The 16,690-nt window shown below is 49.9% G+C and overlaps 5 protein-coding genes across 7 annotated transcripts; 4 read left to right on the top strand and 1 right to left on the bottom strand.

The window, feature by feature from the left end:
* The first annotated feature begins 765 nt into the window (after window positions 1–765).
* On the top strand, window positions 766–2,452 carry LOC1280858 (phenoloxidase-activating factor 2). The gene is made up of 2 exons (XM_320725.3): window positions 766–1,139; window positions 1,204–2,452. Exons 1-2 carry the CDS (start codon window positions 1,047–1,049, stop codon window positions 2,431–2,433), a joined length of 1,323 nt encoding a protein of 440 aa, XP_320725.3. The 5' UTR covers window positions 766–1,046; the 3' UTR covers window positions 2,434–2,452.
* LOC1280859 (serine proteinase stubble) lies at window positions 2,442–4,900 on the bottom strand. Its single transcript, XM_061659741.1, has 2 exons — window positions 4,349–4,900; window positions 2,442–4,241 (listed from the first exon to the last, which is right to left on the bottom strand). The coding sequence occupies exons 1-2, from the start codon at window positions 4,454–4,456 to the stop codon at window positions 2,523–2,525; spliced, it is 1,827 nt and encodes a 608-aa protein (XP_061515725.1). The 5' UTR covers window positions 4,457–4,900; the 3' UTR covers window positions 2,442–2,522.
* Window positions 4,901–6,460: 1,560 nt separating this feature from the next.
* LOC1280860 (phenoloxidase-activating factor 2) lies at window positions 6,461–9,613 on the top strand. Its single transcript, XM_061659743.1, has 4 exons — window positions 6,461–6,812; window positions 7,846–8,088; window positions 8,156–8,305; window positions 8,404–9,613. The coding sequence occupies exons 2-4, from the start codon at window positions 7,897–7,899 to the stop codon at window positions 9,343–9,345; spliced, it is 1,284 nt and encodes a 427-aa protein (XP_061515727.1). The 5' UTR covers window positions 6,461–6,812; window positions 7,846–7,896; the 3' UTR covers window positions 9,346–9,613.
* Window positions 9,614–9,675: 62 nt separating this feature from the next.
* Window positions 9,676–16,289, top strand: LOC3291432 (phenoloxidase-activating factor 2). 3 transcript variants are annotated; one of them, XM_552456.4, is made up of 3 exons: window positions 9,676–11,167; window positions 11,814–12,071; window positions 12,454–16,289. In XM_552456.4, the coding sequence occupies exons 2-3, from the start codon at window positions 11,853–11,855 to the stop codon at window positions 13,513–13,515; spliced, it is 1,281 nt and encodes a 426-aa protein (XP_552456.3). In that variant the 5' UTR covers window positions 9,676–11,167; window positions 11,814–11,852; the 3' UTR covers window positions 13,516–16,289. The 3 variants fall into 3 exon arrangements, with proteins under 3 accessions (XP_552456.3, XP_061515730.1, XP_001238367.2); XM_061659746.1 differs by having other exon boundaries at window positions 9,676–11,248; window positions 12,454–13,787; XM_001238366.3 differs by lacking the exon at window positions 9,676–11,167 and adding an exon at window positions 11,291–11,640 and having other exon boundaries at window positions 12,454–13,787.
* On the top strand, window positions 14,806–16,289 carry LOC1280861 (phenoloxidase-activating factor 2). The gene is made up of 2 exons (XM_320729.5): window positions 14,806–14,943; window positions 15,020–16,289. Exons 1-2 carry the CDS (start codon window positions 14,806–14,808, stop codon window positions 16,073–16,075), a joined length of 1,194 nt encoding a protein of 397 aa, XP_320729.5. The 3' UTR covers window positions 16,076–16,289.
* Window positions 16,290–16,690: the final 401 nt, after the last annotated feature.

The raw sequence follows: 16,690 nt of genomic DNA, 5'->3' as shown, positions 1-16,690 counted from the left end.
AGTCCGGAAGTCATCCAGAGTTGGGGTCATCCGGAGTTTTAGTCATTCAGAGTTGGAGTCATCTAAAGTTGGAGTCATCCAGAGTTGGAGTCATCCAGAGTTGGAGTCATCCGGAGTTGGAATCATACGGAGTTTTAGTCATCCAGAATTGAGGTAATCTAGAATTGGAGTCATCCAGAGTTGAAGTCATCCGGAGTTGGAATCAAACGGAGTTTTAGTCATTCGGAGTTGGAATCATACGGTGTCGGAATCGACCGGAGTGATAAAGTTGAGTTCGGAAGTCATCCAGAGTTGGAGTCATCCGGAGTTGGAATCATCCGGAATGGCAGTCGACCGTGAGTGATGAGTCGTCAAAATCATCCAGAGAGATAAAGAAATGGGGCAATGGAAAAGTGATACATCCATGTAAGCCGGGGCCATAGAGTGACAACATGTTTAGATAGTCATTTTTCATTATTTAATAATAGCCTGAGGAGACCAAAGGCCCTTTTCGATGATATAAATTAAATTATAGACTCAAAGGTGGCACATTCATCCACATTATCATAAGTATATCGTTTGACTTCGAAATAAGGTGACTTTGTATGATTTGTCTTAAATATAACTGAGACAAAGTAAGATAGCGTTCCAACTCCAAAGCCAATTCTTTGCTCAGAGCTTCTCCCTAGAATGGATGCGAATCAATGTAAAGATTTTCCATTGATGTGTATCAACAATTTAAGTCGAACTTGAGAACTGGCTACGAGATCTACGAACATATTCTATGTACCATCAATTTAGTGAGCCACTGTATGGCTTTTGACACTTTCGTGGAAAACAAACGTATCTCTGGGAGTTTATACCAGTTTATAAAAAAACAAACACTGCACGATCAGTGGGGAATCCCACCGAGAGGACCTACAGGCTTCCAAAGGTTACCAACACACAGCCCTGCCCTGTAGCTGATAACCGAAACGGTATGCACTATACCAAGCAGTCCCTCATTCGTGCCATTTGTGGCTTGCGGATAGGAAGCACTCTTGCAAAACATACTCGCGCTAAACAATATGGCGTCATTGATGTGGTGGACTGTTTCGGCGTTGTGCTTGGCGGCTGGAATTGTGGCACAGAACGTCGAAGTGAGCACCAACAGTGAACAGGTAGGTAGATGATGCAAGATCACTAGCAAAAGTTTCATTAATTTGTGCGAATTCATCGTTGTAGTTCTGCACCACGAGCAAGGGCGAGGATGGCATCTGCGTGTATCAATATCAGTGCACGGACGGTGTGGTTAGTCATTCGGGAGAGAATATCATCGATATCAGACATCCACTGGATGACTGCAATGATCATCTGATGCAGTGTTGTGCGGAGCCGAAACAGGCTACTACCATCCCGCCGATCACGGACGGCGATGCGGATGATCAAGTAACGATTGTTCCTCCATCGTCAACAGCGTCACCTACAACAGCGGGTGACGGAGATGCAAACGACACTCAGCAAGCGTCGAAAAGACCACCGGTACACATCCCACCGTATGAGATCGAGGGTTGTGGTCACCGGAATCCGCACGGTGTGATCTTCACGATCGAGAACAATCAGTTCAGTGAGTCCGAGTACGGGGAATACCCTTGGACGGTGGCTATATTTGCTCGCACCAAGACGGAAAGTGCGCTCAAGTACCTGTGCGGCGGTGCGCTGATCGATCGGGCCGCCGTACTCACCACGGCCAGCTGCCTACACCCGTACCGGTCCGATGTGTCCTCGCTGGTGGTGCGGCTCGGTGAATGGGACATGAGTACGGTGCGCGAACCGATACCCCACATCGACAGTGAGATGGAAAGGATCTACCTGCACCCGCAGTACAGTATGACAAGCAAGGTCAACGATATCGCGATCGTCATCTTGGGCGATACGGTCGAGTTGAATCACACGGTCGGGGTGGTGTGTTTGCCACCGGCTGGCATGGTTCCCTCGACTGGTACCGACGTGACCGGTGTCGGATGGGGTGAGGTACCGAACTTTGTCGTGCCGCGGAAGCTTCCCCAGACGATCCTGAAGAAGGCGCAACTGCACCATCTGTCGCACGAGCTGTGTCAGCAGACGCTGCGCAAGCTGATGGGACGCCGGTTTCAGCTGCATTCGAGCTTCCTCTGCACCACGGCACAGGACGCGGAGATGTTGCCGTGCCGGGGCGATACGGGCTCACCGTACATGATGGAGACGGTGCCTGGTAGCGAACGGTACTATCTGGTCGGGCTTAGCTCGTGGGGCTACGACTGCAATAAGCAGGCTACACCGACGGTCCTAACGAATGTGGCGTACCATCGCGACTGGATCGATGGCGTGATAAAGGGTGAAGATCTCAACATTTGGAGCTACACGTACGAGAAGGAGCTGCTGGAGGGGCAGCAGCAACAAAATGCTGTAGATCAAAGCAGTGACGAAGAATAAAGTGGATGTTTTTGGAAAATGTTGTACGTTTTTATTGAAGTTGAGCACAAATAACTTGGAAAGAATGTTCCACCATCACGAGAACGACACTACTCACGCTGTTTGGAGTGTCCCTTTTTGACCTTCTTTTTAAAGCCTGAAACGATACGATCGATCCACTCTCGGAAATGGACCACCTTTGTCAGCACAGTATAAGGTATCTGCTTCTGATGGCAACCATATCCCCACGATACCAACCCGTGCAGGTAGTATCGATTGGTCGTGCCGGGTAGTTCCACCACAACCGGAGCACCGGCATCTCCATCACAAGGTCTTTCCTGATCGCCATGATTGGTGGTGCTGCATACGAAGCTGCTGTCCAGTATGAAGGGATACGGTCGTCGCACCCGTCTCAGCGCCTCCCGACAAATGCTCGGTTCCATGCGCTGTAGATCGAGCCGTTTCAATATCTGCGTCAGTGGTGCGTTCTCTTCCATCACTCTGCCCCAGCCTGTGGCGATCATGTTCTCCATCGCCCGAAGCGGTTGGTTGGCCGACGGCAGACACACTGGTTGTATCGTCGCTTGATATTGTACCGGATGGGCTAGCTCCAGCACGGCAATGTTGTTAAGAAGGGCAGAAGGGCTGTACCGGGGATGTTGGTGAACGCTTTTCACTCCAATATCCTCACGTGGAATTGGCATTTCATGCGTCGAGCTCATGTTCCACTCACCGAACCGTACCATAATGTTGGCCGCACGGACACCACAGTTCGTCACACAGTGTGCCGTTGTTAGGATGGCTTTCGGGTCGATCAGTGCCCCATTGCAGCAGTAGCGCTGCTCCGGCAGCTCGAACAGTGCCACCATCCAGGGGAACTCGCCATATTCTGCGCGAAAATCTTCATTGATCGTACGTTCCACGACACCGTTCAGATTGAGCTGGCCGCAGTCCTGGTAGGAGAAGCTTTCCGGGGTGAATTGACCCATTAGGGCAGGAGTTTGCGGCGGGTCGGCGGTGTTTGGTGGTATGACAGGGATGGTGGTTGTGTCCGTTTCTTGCAGAGAATTATCATCCACTAACGCAGTATCGATTATTGATGTAACGATGTCGTTGGATTCGGAAGATGAGGTGAGTTCGAGTTGCGCATCCGAGGTGTTGGTAGTCGGTTTTGCCGATTTCTCGATAGAATCGGTGGCATTGTTCACATCGGTAGACTCCACCGTCTGTTGATCGGGAGTGATCGGACGAAGGGGAATCGGGAGTTTAGTAGGTTCGGAGGCTCCAGTGCCTTCACTGCTCTTTGCATCGAGTGATGTTCCCAATGAATTTGCAGTAGTAGCCGACACGGGTGTAGTGCTTGCTTGTATCTCCAAGATTTGATCTGATTCACCAACAGGATTTGGAGTAGTAGTAGTAGTAGTGGTAGTAGTAGTAGTTGTTGTTGTAGTCGTAGTAGTAGTCGTAGTAGAAGTAGTACTGGTTGTCGCACCTATCGATAGGTCGTGTTTCGCTACCTGCGTCGCGTGAAACTCCTCCGGAAAGGCACTTTTCGGACAGCAAACCTCCTCGTACGCAGGACATCTGTTCGAACGCAGGCGGAAGGTACGCACGCTGCACGCGTCACCTTTTACGCAGTACCCTCTGTTACTGTCGCACTGGGTGAGCAGCTTCGGTCTGTTCCTCGACGGCAGCTGCTCGCTCCGGTCCGGACAACAGTAATGCGTAGCATCGCTGCAAGTTGCTGCCCGTAGATCCACTTGCTCCTGATCGGGACATTCTGCCTTCGTCGTACAGTAGCCTGCCCTGCTGCTGGCGGTAACACATTGCTGCGAAGATACAGACGATCGGTTACAACGCGACAGTTGGATTTACCCAGCAAAGGAAAGGAGGGGGGGAGGGTTTTTTTGTCTACAAAAGCAGGGGAAATCCATACCTCTTGTTGGATGTAGTCTGCCTGTGCAGCGACCGCTACCAGCAAACATCCCGCTACTAGCGCAACCAAAACGAACCGATCCACTGCGAAACACCACCTTTCCCTCATTATGCTTGAGAATACACTGAAGCGGGACAGATTGATGAATTGTTCTCCTTGCTGGCATTGGGTTGTGGGTTTTACCAACCCAGTCAGTGATAACAGCTGATGGTCGATCGGGGGGTCTAACTAGCCGAGCGCGTTCCAGCGGGAATATTTTGCCTTGTTTGTGCTGCAAAACAGTACCGGTACACTGCACAGATGCAAGCAGCTTTGATAATGGCTGAGTCGTTTAAATTGAGTCTCGACTTCTAAAGCAATAGAAAGGTTCTGATACTGTGAGTTCTTCTTAACTTGATTGTTCATTTTTAAATTTTACATCATAGACATTTTTAATTTATATGCATTAAATTTCAGTTCAGTAATAAATTGTATCTTTTTATGTTTTTTTTTTTTTTTGCAACAAGAATTATCAAACCGCAGGCGGTTGGAATTTACAGATCACAGTCAAAATAATGTATTGTTCACCTATCATAATGGATGATTAGGTAGAGTAAAATGATAATCTTCAACGTACGGTTTGAAGAGGCACACTGACTCGTGATTTATACAAAATTAATGCAAATAAGAATAATTAACACAAAAAATTATTGAAACTGATACGGGTTAATTCATATTTACTAGAACAATTTAATTTACTACTAATTTAATTTCATGTAATATGTTATGAAGATTATAAAGAGATTATTTTTCCCTCATTTGGCATAACATGCTGAGCCTGTCTAGCCCTGCCTAAGCCACTAATCAGTTTGGCTATCTGTAACTTGTTGGTGTACCCGTAGCAGAATGATCAGTCCACCTTATGAGAGGGGAATGGGGAGGGAAGAGCTACTACACTCACTATTTTTCTACTTTTTGTCAATTTAACTACGTTACAATTTACGTACATTGAGGGGGGCGGTCGGACAGTCTGTTCGACAGTTGCGTGGACTTCTGCAGGGCCGAATGAAATCGAATCCAAACCGAGGTCCCATCACCTCGCAGCAACGACTTAACTGTTATACGGAACAATGTTTCCCTGTAATGTACTTATCTTATTTTGTAGTAAAGGCAAACATTGTGAACATTGCGCTCTCAGAAATCGATGCTTTAGAGACTACATTTGGTGACTGAACGCCAAAAACCAAGCGCCAATGATTGTAAGTTATAATATACTGACATGACCGCGTAGATCGTTACACAAAAAGAATAATAATAATAATAATAATAATAATAATAATAATAATAATAATAATAATAATTATAATAAAAATAATAATAATAATAATAATAATAATAATAATAATAATAATAATAATAATAATAATAATAATAATAATAATAATAATAATAATAATAAGGAGAAGAAGAAGAAGAAGCAGAATAAGACTATGTATTGACATAAGATGGACGCTACGTTTAAAGATGATAGTCTAAGAAATGATGAACAATAATCAGAGAAAAATACATAAAAGCAATTTTAAACACATCGTTGCCATGGAGACACTAATGTTTGACAGTAGCTAAGCGATCATTTTCTTCGTTCTTTATCCGAGATTTGAATATTGAAGGTAGAATAATACATGGCTCAAGGTGTTGTATAATAATATGACATGGTAATACGATTAGTATCGTTAATAATCATCCATTAAACATTAATCATCATAATTACATCGCAGTCGAAGATCACGGTTGCATAAAAATGCACTTTGCATCGTTTGACAAGTGCATCTGCAATGGAAATTGGAAATGAACAATCAGTTATTACTCTCTATCTGATTAGCCGTTGGTGATAGAAGTTTTGCACAATTTGATGTGCACAAAAGCGATACAGACGAATAAAACAAAAACACCGAAAATCAATAAAATGACAAATTTATGTTCGAAAATCGCAGATCAATGACCGGACCAGCGGAACCGTTCGAACAGTGCCAACGGTCCAGCAAAAGTGCAATACCTTTTCCTCCGGCCGGTTCGCACAAAACCGTAAGTGGTCGAATCGTTTCGGGCGTTTAATCTGAATAGCATTAGCGCTTGATCGTTGCGTGTAGAATAAATATATTCCCGTGTTCTCTTTCTATCTTCTCTCTCACACAGCCTCCTATAGACGGAAGATCCCACGATCGAACGATCGCTTTCGCGCACACCGTCTTCTATACACTAATGCTAATTCCTTCTATTGTACATCACACGATGTTAGAGGTATGCGTGAGTACGGCGTACCCGACCGGACCCGATCGTTGCCTACTACGATCGGTCATCCATCAAGCTCGAAGGGATTGCGCCCCTCCACGTTTGCTCAGTGTGCTTGCGAGTACAAGTACTAACACTCCGTAGTGCGTAGAAATCGTAGAGACCTCAGAGCCAGAGTAGGGTCACCACCACGGTACGTATTACAAACGATCGGGTCAAAGGCAGGCAAATGTTCTGCCAGTTGTTTTTTTTTTTCGCAGGGGGAAGCAGCGATTTAGTTGCTGGACCTGTTTTATGAGTGTGTGTGTGTGTGTGTTAGTTCTGCGGGTCCATCTGAAATCAGTGTGTTTCCGTTCCGGGCCGGCTAATTGCAAGCGGCGCAGTAATACACTGTTGGGGTTTTTCGATATTCAATAATGCCAGCGACAAAAACCAGTTTTTTCATTGGCAGGGTTATACCGCAGGGCCTCTACTACCCACGCTCTCTAGTCTAAATTGCCCCGCCCCCCTCCCCTTTTTGCCGGGTGACATTGGAACTTTAGTAACACTCATCCCCTCCCCCCATCCCTCTCCCTCTCGTTCTGACCCCTTCTGACTGTGGGTCAACTTCATGCAACTGTTGCAAACAGAACGGAAATGATCAAGCACTTCTTGGCCGAGCTGAAACCAGCTGCTCGGTGTACAGTGAAAGCCATCTTGTTTTCCATCCAATCCGCAAACAATCAAAAAGTCAAAAGCTCTGCTAGATCACGTAGACACAGCGCAGGGTTTGGATGTACAAACGGTTCAGGTTCCCAATTTTGCACTCTAGCGATCTGTCTGTCTGGCTTTGTGCGTGCGATCTCTCTGTTTGCGTTCAATCAGCCGGTTTTTGGCTGATTCGATCGGCCTGAATGCTCGCCCTTCCTCGGGTCCCGCCGTTCCAACTCCCAAGGGAAACCGGTTCCCGGGCCAAGGGGATGGGATGTGGGCCGCGGCGGGGCAGTGCATCATCTTCTTCAGCTCGGGTGGAGAGGCCTTTTTTTCGTGGTAGTCGTGTTTGTCAGTTCGTCGCCACCCGGACTCACTCCCGCGACACGGCTCCCGCTGCAACCCGCTTGCGTTTGCGCGCGTGTGTGTCGTGCGGCCAAGCACACCAACACAAGCGCGCACGAATCCGGCACAATCAGCTCCGCGCGCCGCTTAAAACATACTAACGCACCGACGGCACACTTCATTCTCCACAGAGCCTAGCGGCGGAGAGCACACAGTACGCGCGCACCATCCGAGCACAAACCATGCAGCAGTTCCGTGCGGCGCTGGCGCTGTTCGCGCTGGTGGCCATCGCCGTCACCCGCCCGACCGCGGCCGACGATCTCAGCCTGGACGATCTGATCAACTCCGTGTTTACGACGGCGGCGCCCGGTAAGGGAGCGCCACCGCCGACCAGTGCGCCGCCCCTGCCGCCGACGCCCGACGTTGGCGTGAAGGTAAGTGTGTTTGCACCTCCCGCAAAGGAAGGAGTCCCTAATCCGGCTTGTCTTCAAATCTGATCAGGGTGGACCGTGCGGAGGGGAAGCGGTATGCATCCAGAAGTATCTCTGCTCGAACAGCAGCACCTCCGGCGAGGGCCTGATCGATATTCGCTTCTCCGACGACAACCCGTGCGTCGACTATCTGCTCCAGTGCTGCTTCGAGGAAGACATTGTAAGTATTTGTTTTTTTTCGCGATAAGTGCATAAGTGATAAGTTTCTGAGTGCATGCGTGATTGTGATTGCCTTTTTTCCTTTCCCTTCGGTTAAAGATTCAACCTCCTCCGCCAGTACCGCCAGCACCGGGTCCGAATCCCGGTCCCGGTCCGAGCCCCGGTCCTGGTCCTGCTCCGATTCCACCTCCCATGCCCGAATCGCGCTGCGGCCGCCGTAACGTGGACGGTATCGGGTTCCGCATCACCGGCTCGAAGAACAGCGAGGCCGAGTACGGCGAGTTCCCGTGGATGGTGGCGATCCTCAAGACGGAGGAGGTGCTCGGCCAGCTGCGCGAGAACGTCTACACCTGCGGCGGTTCGCTCATCCACCGGCAGGTCGTGCTGACCGGCGCCCACTGCGTGCAGAACAAGCAGCCGTCCCAGCTCAAGGTGCGCGTCGGCGAGTGGGACACCCAGACGAAGAACGAGATCTACCCGCACCAGGACCGATCGGTGGTGGAGATTGTCGTCCATCCCGACTACTACAAGGGCGGTCTGCACAACGATGTGGCCCTACTGTTCCTTAACGCGCCCGTCGAACCGAACGAAAGCATCCAGACGGTGTGTCTCCCCCCGCAGGACATGGCGTTCAACCACGAGACGTGCTTTGCCAGCGGCTGGGGCAAGGACGTGTTCGGTAAGGCCGGCACGTACCAGGTCATCCTGAAGAAGATCGATCTGCCGGTCGTGCCGAACGATCAGTGCCAGACGGCGCTGCGCACCACGCGCCTCGGGCCCAAGTTTAACCTGCACAAGAGCTTCATCTGTGCGGGCGGTGTGCCCGGCAAGGATACGTGCAAGGGTGACGGCGGTTCGCCGCTCGTCTGTCCCATCCCGAACTCGCCCCACCACTACTACCAGACGGGGCTGGTCGCGTGGGGCATCGGCTGCGGCGAGAACGGCATCCCGGGCGTGTACGCCAACGTGGCCAAGTTCCGCGGCTGGATCGATCAGCACATGGTGCAGCGCAACTTCGGCACGGACAGCTACACGCCCTAGGTGGCGACAGTAGAGTAAAGATTTTGGTTTTATGAACGTGCAAGGAAGAAGAAGCAAGGCTTGCCGCTTATCAGCTCGAGGCACATACACACTAGGATTTGACCCCATCGGGACGACCCCCGACCCAAATTCCCAACAAAGTGACAACCCCTAGACGTGGTGTGGTGTGAAAGCTTTTTTGCCTCTTCCATCTAGCACCAGTACGTGATTTATGATAACTTTTAAAAGAACAAATGTGTAAACACAATAAAACTCCTCTAACAGACAATATTCGTATGGCGTAGCTCTCCCTCTCTATCTCGCTAACTGTGTTCCAAACAAATATTTATCCGAATGCTTCACTTCAACAGCAGGGGTTCGTTTCAGCAAAACAAACAGCGCCGTGAAGTGTCTTCCAAAATTTATTCTACTTTTCTTCTTCTGTATTTCCTACCCTGGGACGGCTACAGGCCGAGACGGCACGGAAAAAAACGACAAAACAACGAGCAGGAAACGAGTTTGGTAACATCGCCCAAGCTCCAACCCAGCGAGCGATCGCCGGTCAAGGTGAGTTGGCTGACGGCATTCTTCAGGGTCAGCGCCTTCTGCGCGATCGTATTATAGCTGCAGCACGCAGGCAGAAGAACATCGATTGCAGCAATATCTACCGCTGCTACTGCTGCTGCTGCTGCTGCTCTTCCTCCTTCGGGAAGAGATCGAACACGGGCCAATTAGCACGGCCAAATACGGAAGGCGCAAGCGAGGAGGTGCCAAATGGCGTTTGCGCGAGTCGGGTGCAAGCGGGCAGAGTTAATTATTATTCCGCACAATTTGTCCATCCGGGTCCGGCGCTGTTGTTTGTTTGCCAGGGTTGCTTCGATTGGATGATTTTGGCACGTCACCCACCACCTCGAGGTGAATGCTGGAGTTGGGAGTTGGGAGTTGCGGCTGCGAAATGGTCAAGATTATTAAAAAAAGGCAAAACTGAATCATTTTACAGGGGGTTTTGTTGCTGTTTGTTTTGCACACAGGGAGGATTTTCCAGGTATTTATAACGATCTTCGACGCAGCAAACAAACTATCCTCACAAACATGTTTCAAGGTTTTTTTTGTGGCTGTGCCTTGAACGAGCTGTTTGTTAAAAGCCTAGGAAAGTCCACCAAAGTTCGCCATTTTCGGGCAAAATAGGTAAAAAGCTGGAGGGTATTTTTGTTGTTTCTACCGGAACCACAAAAAAAAAACATCATCGATTTCCCCCCTCCCAAAGATTGTGAAAGTTGCCAACAATTTCGAATCTGGGTTAGGTTCGGCCGGAGCCTGACGGATCATGAGGTTATCGGGCGCTCTATCGGGGGTTTGGTTGTTTTGGTTGTCTTGGATGCTGCAAAGCCTTGGCAAGATTCAGCCGAGGGACGCAGCATTAGAATAAAGATTTCATGCTCTCCTCCCCCATCCCCCATCCCCCTCCACACTGGAATGGAAACCGGTCGGCAGTTGCACCGGTGTCCCAAGCAAAAGGGCAGGGTAGGGGGAGGAGTGTGATCGTTTCGGAACCTACAGGGAGCTGCGGGGATTCACCCGCGGACGATCGCAAGAGGGGGAGAGGCGGCGGCACGTGTGTTATCGCAATCCGGTTCTCTGGAGCTCCCTTCTAGCCAACACACACAGAATCCGATCGGATCGGATCGGATCGTACGCACACCACCGCAGCCCAGCCGCGGCTAAGGCGGTGTCGGTGCCTTAAAGCCATACGATCGCGCGTCCGCGTAGCTCAATCCACTACTGACCGCGGACGGTGTCGCACGCGGTTTGTTGTGCAGCCTCACTCACATCGAATCTGCCGGTAAGCTTCCGAACCGGGTGCCATTGAACGTGTTTATTGTTAGTGTGTGCGTGTGTGTGTGTGTGTGTGCAGTGTTTGGAGGTGAGTATTGAACGCATTTGACATGGAGGGGAGGGGAATTCAAACACGGTGCCCAAGATAAGGGAAGGCGGCACACACGATCGTCTACCGATCGTATGCGCATTTTCGTACATCTATGGGTAGGGGTTATCGTGCGAGATCACCTACAAGCGGGTGCAAGTGTGTTTGTGTAGTGTGTTTTATTTTGGTATTTCCCCCGCGACTGATGATTGCCCGGCGAAATCAATACGAAACATAAAACCGGAATGTCCCCGGGATGCGCAGGCGATAATTACAAAACGCTACAACAGCGGCTTGCTTGCTTTCGCGTCAATAACAGGAGCTAATCTAGCTTGAGTTTCTAAAAAGCAGGGACGGCATTTACAGCCTAATTTGTATTCTGGTCGGGTGAGGTCGGTCGCACCGTTGTCGTTTCACATCTCTAGTGTGTGATCCTCCTGCATGGAAGCTGCTTTGCATCTTCTCACACACTGCCGTACAGACGGCACCACTGGAGCATCAACTACTCTGTCAAAAGCTGAATGATTTAAAACCTGTTTTACTTTTGCTTTTGCTCCTCTTCCAGGTCCATAGGCCCATCCTCAAAACACATCCCAACGACACAATGCTATCGCGAACGGTCGCGGTGCTTGCCGCGGTAGCGCTAATGGCGGGCCTGGTCGCCTCCCAGGATACGCTCGACGACCTCTACCTCTCGCTGTACAATCTGACCGAGAACAAAAACACTGTCACGGAACCGCCAGCACCACCGCCGGCGCCGGCAGCAGCAGCAGCTCCGGCGGCGGCCCCCGCCCCCGCTCCGGCCCCTGCCCAGCCGCGCTACGTAAGTAGTTGGGATGTTGAAGTAGCTTCTAATGATGGGTGAAGTCGGCAAAAATCCGGATTCGACTCCGATCCGACTCCGATAACTTCAGAAGCGATTCTGGAAGGTAGGTCCGCCTAGAATGATCCGGAGTCTTTCCGAATCTTCTGGAGCCGTCCCGTATCGGAGTCGTCCGGAGTGGCCCGAAGTCGTCCGGAGTCACTCGGCGTCGTCCTGAGTCGTTCGGAGTGCGATTCGTTCAAAATCGGAGTCGTCTGGAATCGATTGGAGTCTCCTCCGGACGACTCTTGACGACTCCGGGCAACTCCGACTCCTGACGACTCAGTAGTAGTGTCCCTTAGTACTCAATTAACACGAAACCGTTGCCTTCGTTCCCTTGCAGACCTGCACCGGCGAGTGTGTACAGTACTATCTGTGCAGCGACAACAAGATCATCACCGACGGCGCCGGCATCATCGACATCCGTGTCGGCGAAGATCCGGCCGAGGAGTACGAGTGTCCCCACTTCCTGAACACGTGCTGTGAGAAGGACTCCGTGCTGGATGAGCCGCCACCAAGCGCTACCAAGGCACCGCCGACCAGCGTGCCGGATGCGCGCCGTCCGACCTGCGGTATGCGCAACGAGAACGGCATCGGCTTCCGCATCGAGGGCCAGAAGGATGGCGAGTCCGAGTACGGCGAGTTCCCGTGGATGTTGGCCGTGCTGCGGGAGGAGCGTGTCGCCGACAGCAACCTGAACGTGTACGAGTGCGGTGCGTCGCTGATCGCGCCGAACGTGGTACTGACCGCGGCCCACTGCGTGTTCAACAAGCAGAAGGAGCAGCTGCTGATACGGGCCGGCGAATGGGACACGCAGACGCGCAACGAGCTGTACCAGCATCAGGATCGCCGGGTCGCTGAGGTCATCACGCACGAAGCGTTCAACAAGGCGTCGCTGGCGAACGATGTGGCACTGCTGATACTCACCGAGCCGTTCCAGCTGGCCGAGAACGTGCAGCCGATCTGTCTGCCGCCGAAGGGGACGTCGTTCGATCGCACCAAGTGTTTCGCCTCCGGCTGGGGCAAGAACGTGTTTGGCAAGGAGGGCAAGTACCAGGTGATACTGAAGAAGGTCGAGCTGCCGGTGGTGCCGCACACCGAGTGCCAACAGTCACTGCGCAGCACGCGGCTGGGCAAGCGGTTCGCGCTGCACCAGAGCTTCCTGTGCGCTGGCGGTGTGGCTGGAAAGGACACGTGCCGTGGTGATGGAGGCTCTCCGCTGGTGTGTCCGGTTCCGGGATCGCCCACCCACTACTATCAGGCGGGTATCGTGGCGTGGGGCATTGGCTGCGGCGAGAACGGCATCCCCGGTGTGTACGGCAATGTGGCGTTCTTCCGCGACTGGATCGATCAGCAGCTGGTGCAGCGTAGCATTCTAGCACGGGACTATGTCTACACGCCGTAAGCTCCACTCTTGGACTCAACTCTTTCGACAAAAAATGGAGACAATCGTTTAGTAACGTGCAGCATATACTTGTATTAAGGTTGACGTAATAATAAAAACCTAAAAAAAAACATAAATATGCAGAATTTCTTAGTATTAAATTGAAGCGCGCTTGGAGATTCAAAAGGAAGATTCCTTCAAAACGCCATCAGATTCATTGGGAGTATTCATTGCTGCCTTCGACAAATAATTGACAATGAAGAAATTAAAACTGAAGGATTGGATATGATATATTCCAAGGTCTATACATTATTATAGGTTAGTCTGTCCGTGTGTACTTTGACAACTCTCCTCTTGACAGTCGGCGAGAACAAGGATTCGTAAAAAATCCTCAGCAACCATAGCTGCCCTGCTGGCAATCTCTGTATAAATACTCAACTATCACGGCGACCCAAAATCAGAGCTTTGTCCAGCTTCTACGCCATGATATAAAACCAGCACCATCGCAAACTGTCACATTCATAGTTAATACTTAGAGGCAAATGAAGCCAGTTGGCTCAAAGTCTCTATAAAACTAGTAACAAAAAAAAAACTTCATTAATTCTCTCAGTAAACGAAAGCATTTTCACGAATTAAGCATATGCTATAGCAGTATAGCAGTATAGAAAGTATAGCTAGACCAATGTTTATTTGACTGTCGGAGGAGAACGACTCTTCATACAAATCTAGCCCAGCCATGGGTGTGATCAGCTCATGAAGGGTTTGAAGGATGACTGTCCCAATAACCAATCATTTAACATCGACATCCTCGCATAAATCCGATGTTCATTCGACAGATGTTCAGTTTTGCTAAGCGACTGAGTTGCTACTATCTAGCAGAAGGTTAGAAGAAGGAGTAACTTCTAGAGTATATCAATTATAGTTGCATTCTCCAGTTCAAGGAAAATTCATTGATCAACACAAAACAAAGCCCAGTTCTTGAGAATTGTTGATAAGATTAAATGGCTTGGGTGATCATTGCTTACACCAAAACAATCGTCTCTTGTACGATCGTGACTTACTCTCATATTTTATAACCGCACAATCGTACAATCATTTGTTGTGTCAATAACGGCAAGGGCTCGCCAATCAAAGGGCCTGCTGAGGGATTATCTCAGACAAAATGGTATAAAAGAACTTGAGAGTGATCTTGCTTGGGAAGATCTCGTCTGGAACTCTCCCAGCAAAGACGCTATCAGTGCATTTCAGTGCAGATTGCAGACCGGACAAATTACTACGAACGATCGTGTGTGCTGCAGTTATCGCTTGAAGATGCGGTGGCAGGTTGGTGCTTTCTTCATTCTGCTAGTTACCTTCGGAGATCCTGCGAAGGGCCATGCTATTAAAGGAATAGAGTCCGACGAGAGTTGGGATATACCCAACTCAAACGCAAACACATCTCCAAACGCTGTAAGTATGCAGTGGAAGGCATCAGTGAAAGTGTGTTGCAAACTTGTCCTATCCTGTAACCTGACCCTGTTTACAGAGCTGTACCGGCGAGTGCGTGCCGTACTATCTTTGCAAAGACAACAAGATCATCAAGAACGGTGGAGGTGTGATAGATGTTAGAGTTAATGCTGAACCTGAATGCCCTCACTATTTGGAAACATGCTGTAATGCACGCTCCGTACTAGATAGTCCTCCACCGGGCGTAATCAAACCATCGGGACGCACCGAGCAGGTCCGTCCGACCTGTGGTGTGCGCAATAAAAATGGGCTCGGTTTTAGCGTGACCGGTGTCAAGGACGGTGAATCACATTATGGTGAGTTCCCTTGGATGGTGGCCGTAATGCTATCAAGTCCAATGGACAATAGCGAGAGTATCTTGAATGTATACCAGTGCGGTGGTTCAGTGATCGCTCCGAACGTTGTCCTGACGGCGGCACACTGTGTGTTTAACAAGCCGACAAAGCAGCTGCTGCTTCGGGCCGGCGAATGGGACACACAAACAGAACATGAGCTATACATGCACCAGAACCGTCGAGTGGCTGAGGTCATCTTACATGAGGCGTTTGACAACGAATCATTGGCGAACGATGTGGCACTGCTAACCCTCGCCGAGCCGTTCCAGCTGGGAGAAAACGTGCAGCCGATCTGTCTGCCGCCGAGTGGAACATCGTTCGACTATCAGCACTGTTTCGCTTCCGGCTGGGGTAAGGATCAGTTTGGCAAGGAGGGCAAGTACCAGGTGATACTGAAGAAGGTCGAGCTGCCGGTCGTACCGCACGCTAAATGTCAAGAGACAATGCGATCTCAACGGGTTGGCAATTGGTTTGTGCTGGACCAGAGCTTCCTGTGTGCCGGTGGCGTGGCCGGGCAGGATATGTGCCGTGGTGATGGAGGCTCTCCGCTGGTGTGCCCGATTCCGGGATCGCCCACCCACTACTATCAGGCGGGCATCGTGGCGTGGGGACTCGGGTGCGGCGAGGATGGGATCCCCGGCGTGTACGGTAATGTGGCGTTCCTCCGCGATTGGATCGATCAGCAGTTGGTTGAGAATAGTATTCTAGCACGGGATTACTACACATTCCAAGCTCAATAAAAATTTAAGCCTCTTGAACCAGAAGAAGCCATCCGACATATTTGTTTTCTTGTTTAATCGAAATGGTTGTATATGTTTCACTCCTGGTCCTTTCAACGAACAACAAAAGAATATACTCATCAATGTCTGAAGATATTAAGCCTACGCTTGCTAAAAGGATAATTAATAAATCCTCAAAGTCAGCTGATAGTGTAGTACATGCAGCTTTCCAGAATTTGTTTGTTTGAATTCAATCCTTTACTCTTCTTCTTCCCCAGTTTCATTCGGTTATTCCCGTTTACAACCGTGTTAAGCGTTCATTATAGGTACAATACAGATTGTGTTGTGGTTCTTACACTTTATTTAAGATATAATAGGAAACACGTTAAATAACACATAGGACGATACGCGAATACTGGTGTGTGGGTGTGCAACCGTCCATTGCCCTTGAGCGCTCGGTATCAACTCCCGTGCGGCTCCGGTCCTTGTTCGCCAATACGGGAACACTCAGGCACTCAACACGATCGTGCTTCAATAGTCGACAGGCGAATGACGACGTCGAGCAGCTGGCGCTGCTGAGGCTGCGTTCCCACAACAGATTGGAAAGAATTAATTTTATTCTCCAAAGAGTTGACC

The sequence above is a fragment of the Anopheles gambiae genome, chromosome 3, assembly GCF_943734735.2.
Source record: "Anopheles gambiae chromosome 3, idAnoGambNW_F1_1, whole genome shotgun sequence".
In the NCBI taxonomy this organism is placed as follows: Eukaryota; Metazoa; Arthropoda; class Insecta; order Diptera; family Culicidae; genus Anopheles; species Anopheles gambiae.
The sequence above is the reverse complement of the archived record's forward strand: the minus strand, read 5'-3'. Positions and strand labels throughout refer to the sequence as shown.

Bases quoted from the DNA above. Each gene is read 5' to 3' on its own strand.
- LOC1280858 (XM_320725.3), top strand. From the start codon at position 1,047: ATGGCGTCATTGATGTGGTGGACTGTTTCGGCGTTGTGCTTGGCGGCT. The intron at 1,140-1,203 runs GTAGGTAGATGA...TCATCGTTGTAG, and splicing joins TGAGCACCAACAGTGAACAG to TTCTGCACCACGAGCAAGGG.
- LOC1280859 (XM_061659741.1), bottom strand. From the start codon at position 4,456: ATGAGGGAAAGGTGGTGTTTCGCAGTGGATCGGTTCGTTTTGGTTGCG. The intron at 4,242-4,348 runs GTATGGATTTCC...GTATCTTCGCAG, and splicing joins CAGACTACATCCAACAAGAG to CAATGTGTTACCGCCAGCAG.
- LOC1280860 (XM_061659743.1), top strand. From the start codon at position 7,897: ATGCAGCAGTTCCGTGCGGCGCTGGCGCTGTTCGCGCTGGTGGCCATC. The intron at 8,089-8,155 runs GTAAGTGTGTTT...AAATCTGATCAG, and splicing joins CGCCCGACGTTGGCGTGAAG to GGTGGACCGTGCGGAGGGGA. The intron at 8,306-8,403 runs GTAAGTATTTGT...CTTCGGTTAAAG, and splicing joins GCTGCTTCGAGGAAGACATT to ATTCAACCTCCTCCGCCAGT.
- LOC3291432 (XM_552456.4), top strand. From the start codon at position 11,853: ATGCTATCGCGAACGGTCGCGGTGCTTGCCGCGGTAGCGCTAATGGCG. The intron at 12,072-12,453 runs GTAAGTAGTTGG...GTTCCCTTGCAG, and splicing joins CCCCTGCCCAGCCGCGCTAC to ACCTGCACCGGCGAGTGTGT.
- LOC1280861 (XM_320729.5), top strand. From the start codon at position 14,806: ATGCGGTGGCAGGTTGGTGCTTTCTTCATTCTGCTAGTTACCTTCGGA. The intron at 14,944-15,019 runs GTAAGTATGCAG...CCCTGTTTACAG, and splicing joins CAAACACATCTCCAAACGCT to AGCTGTACCGGCGAGTGCGT.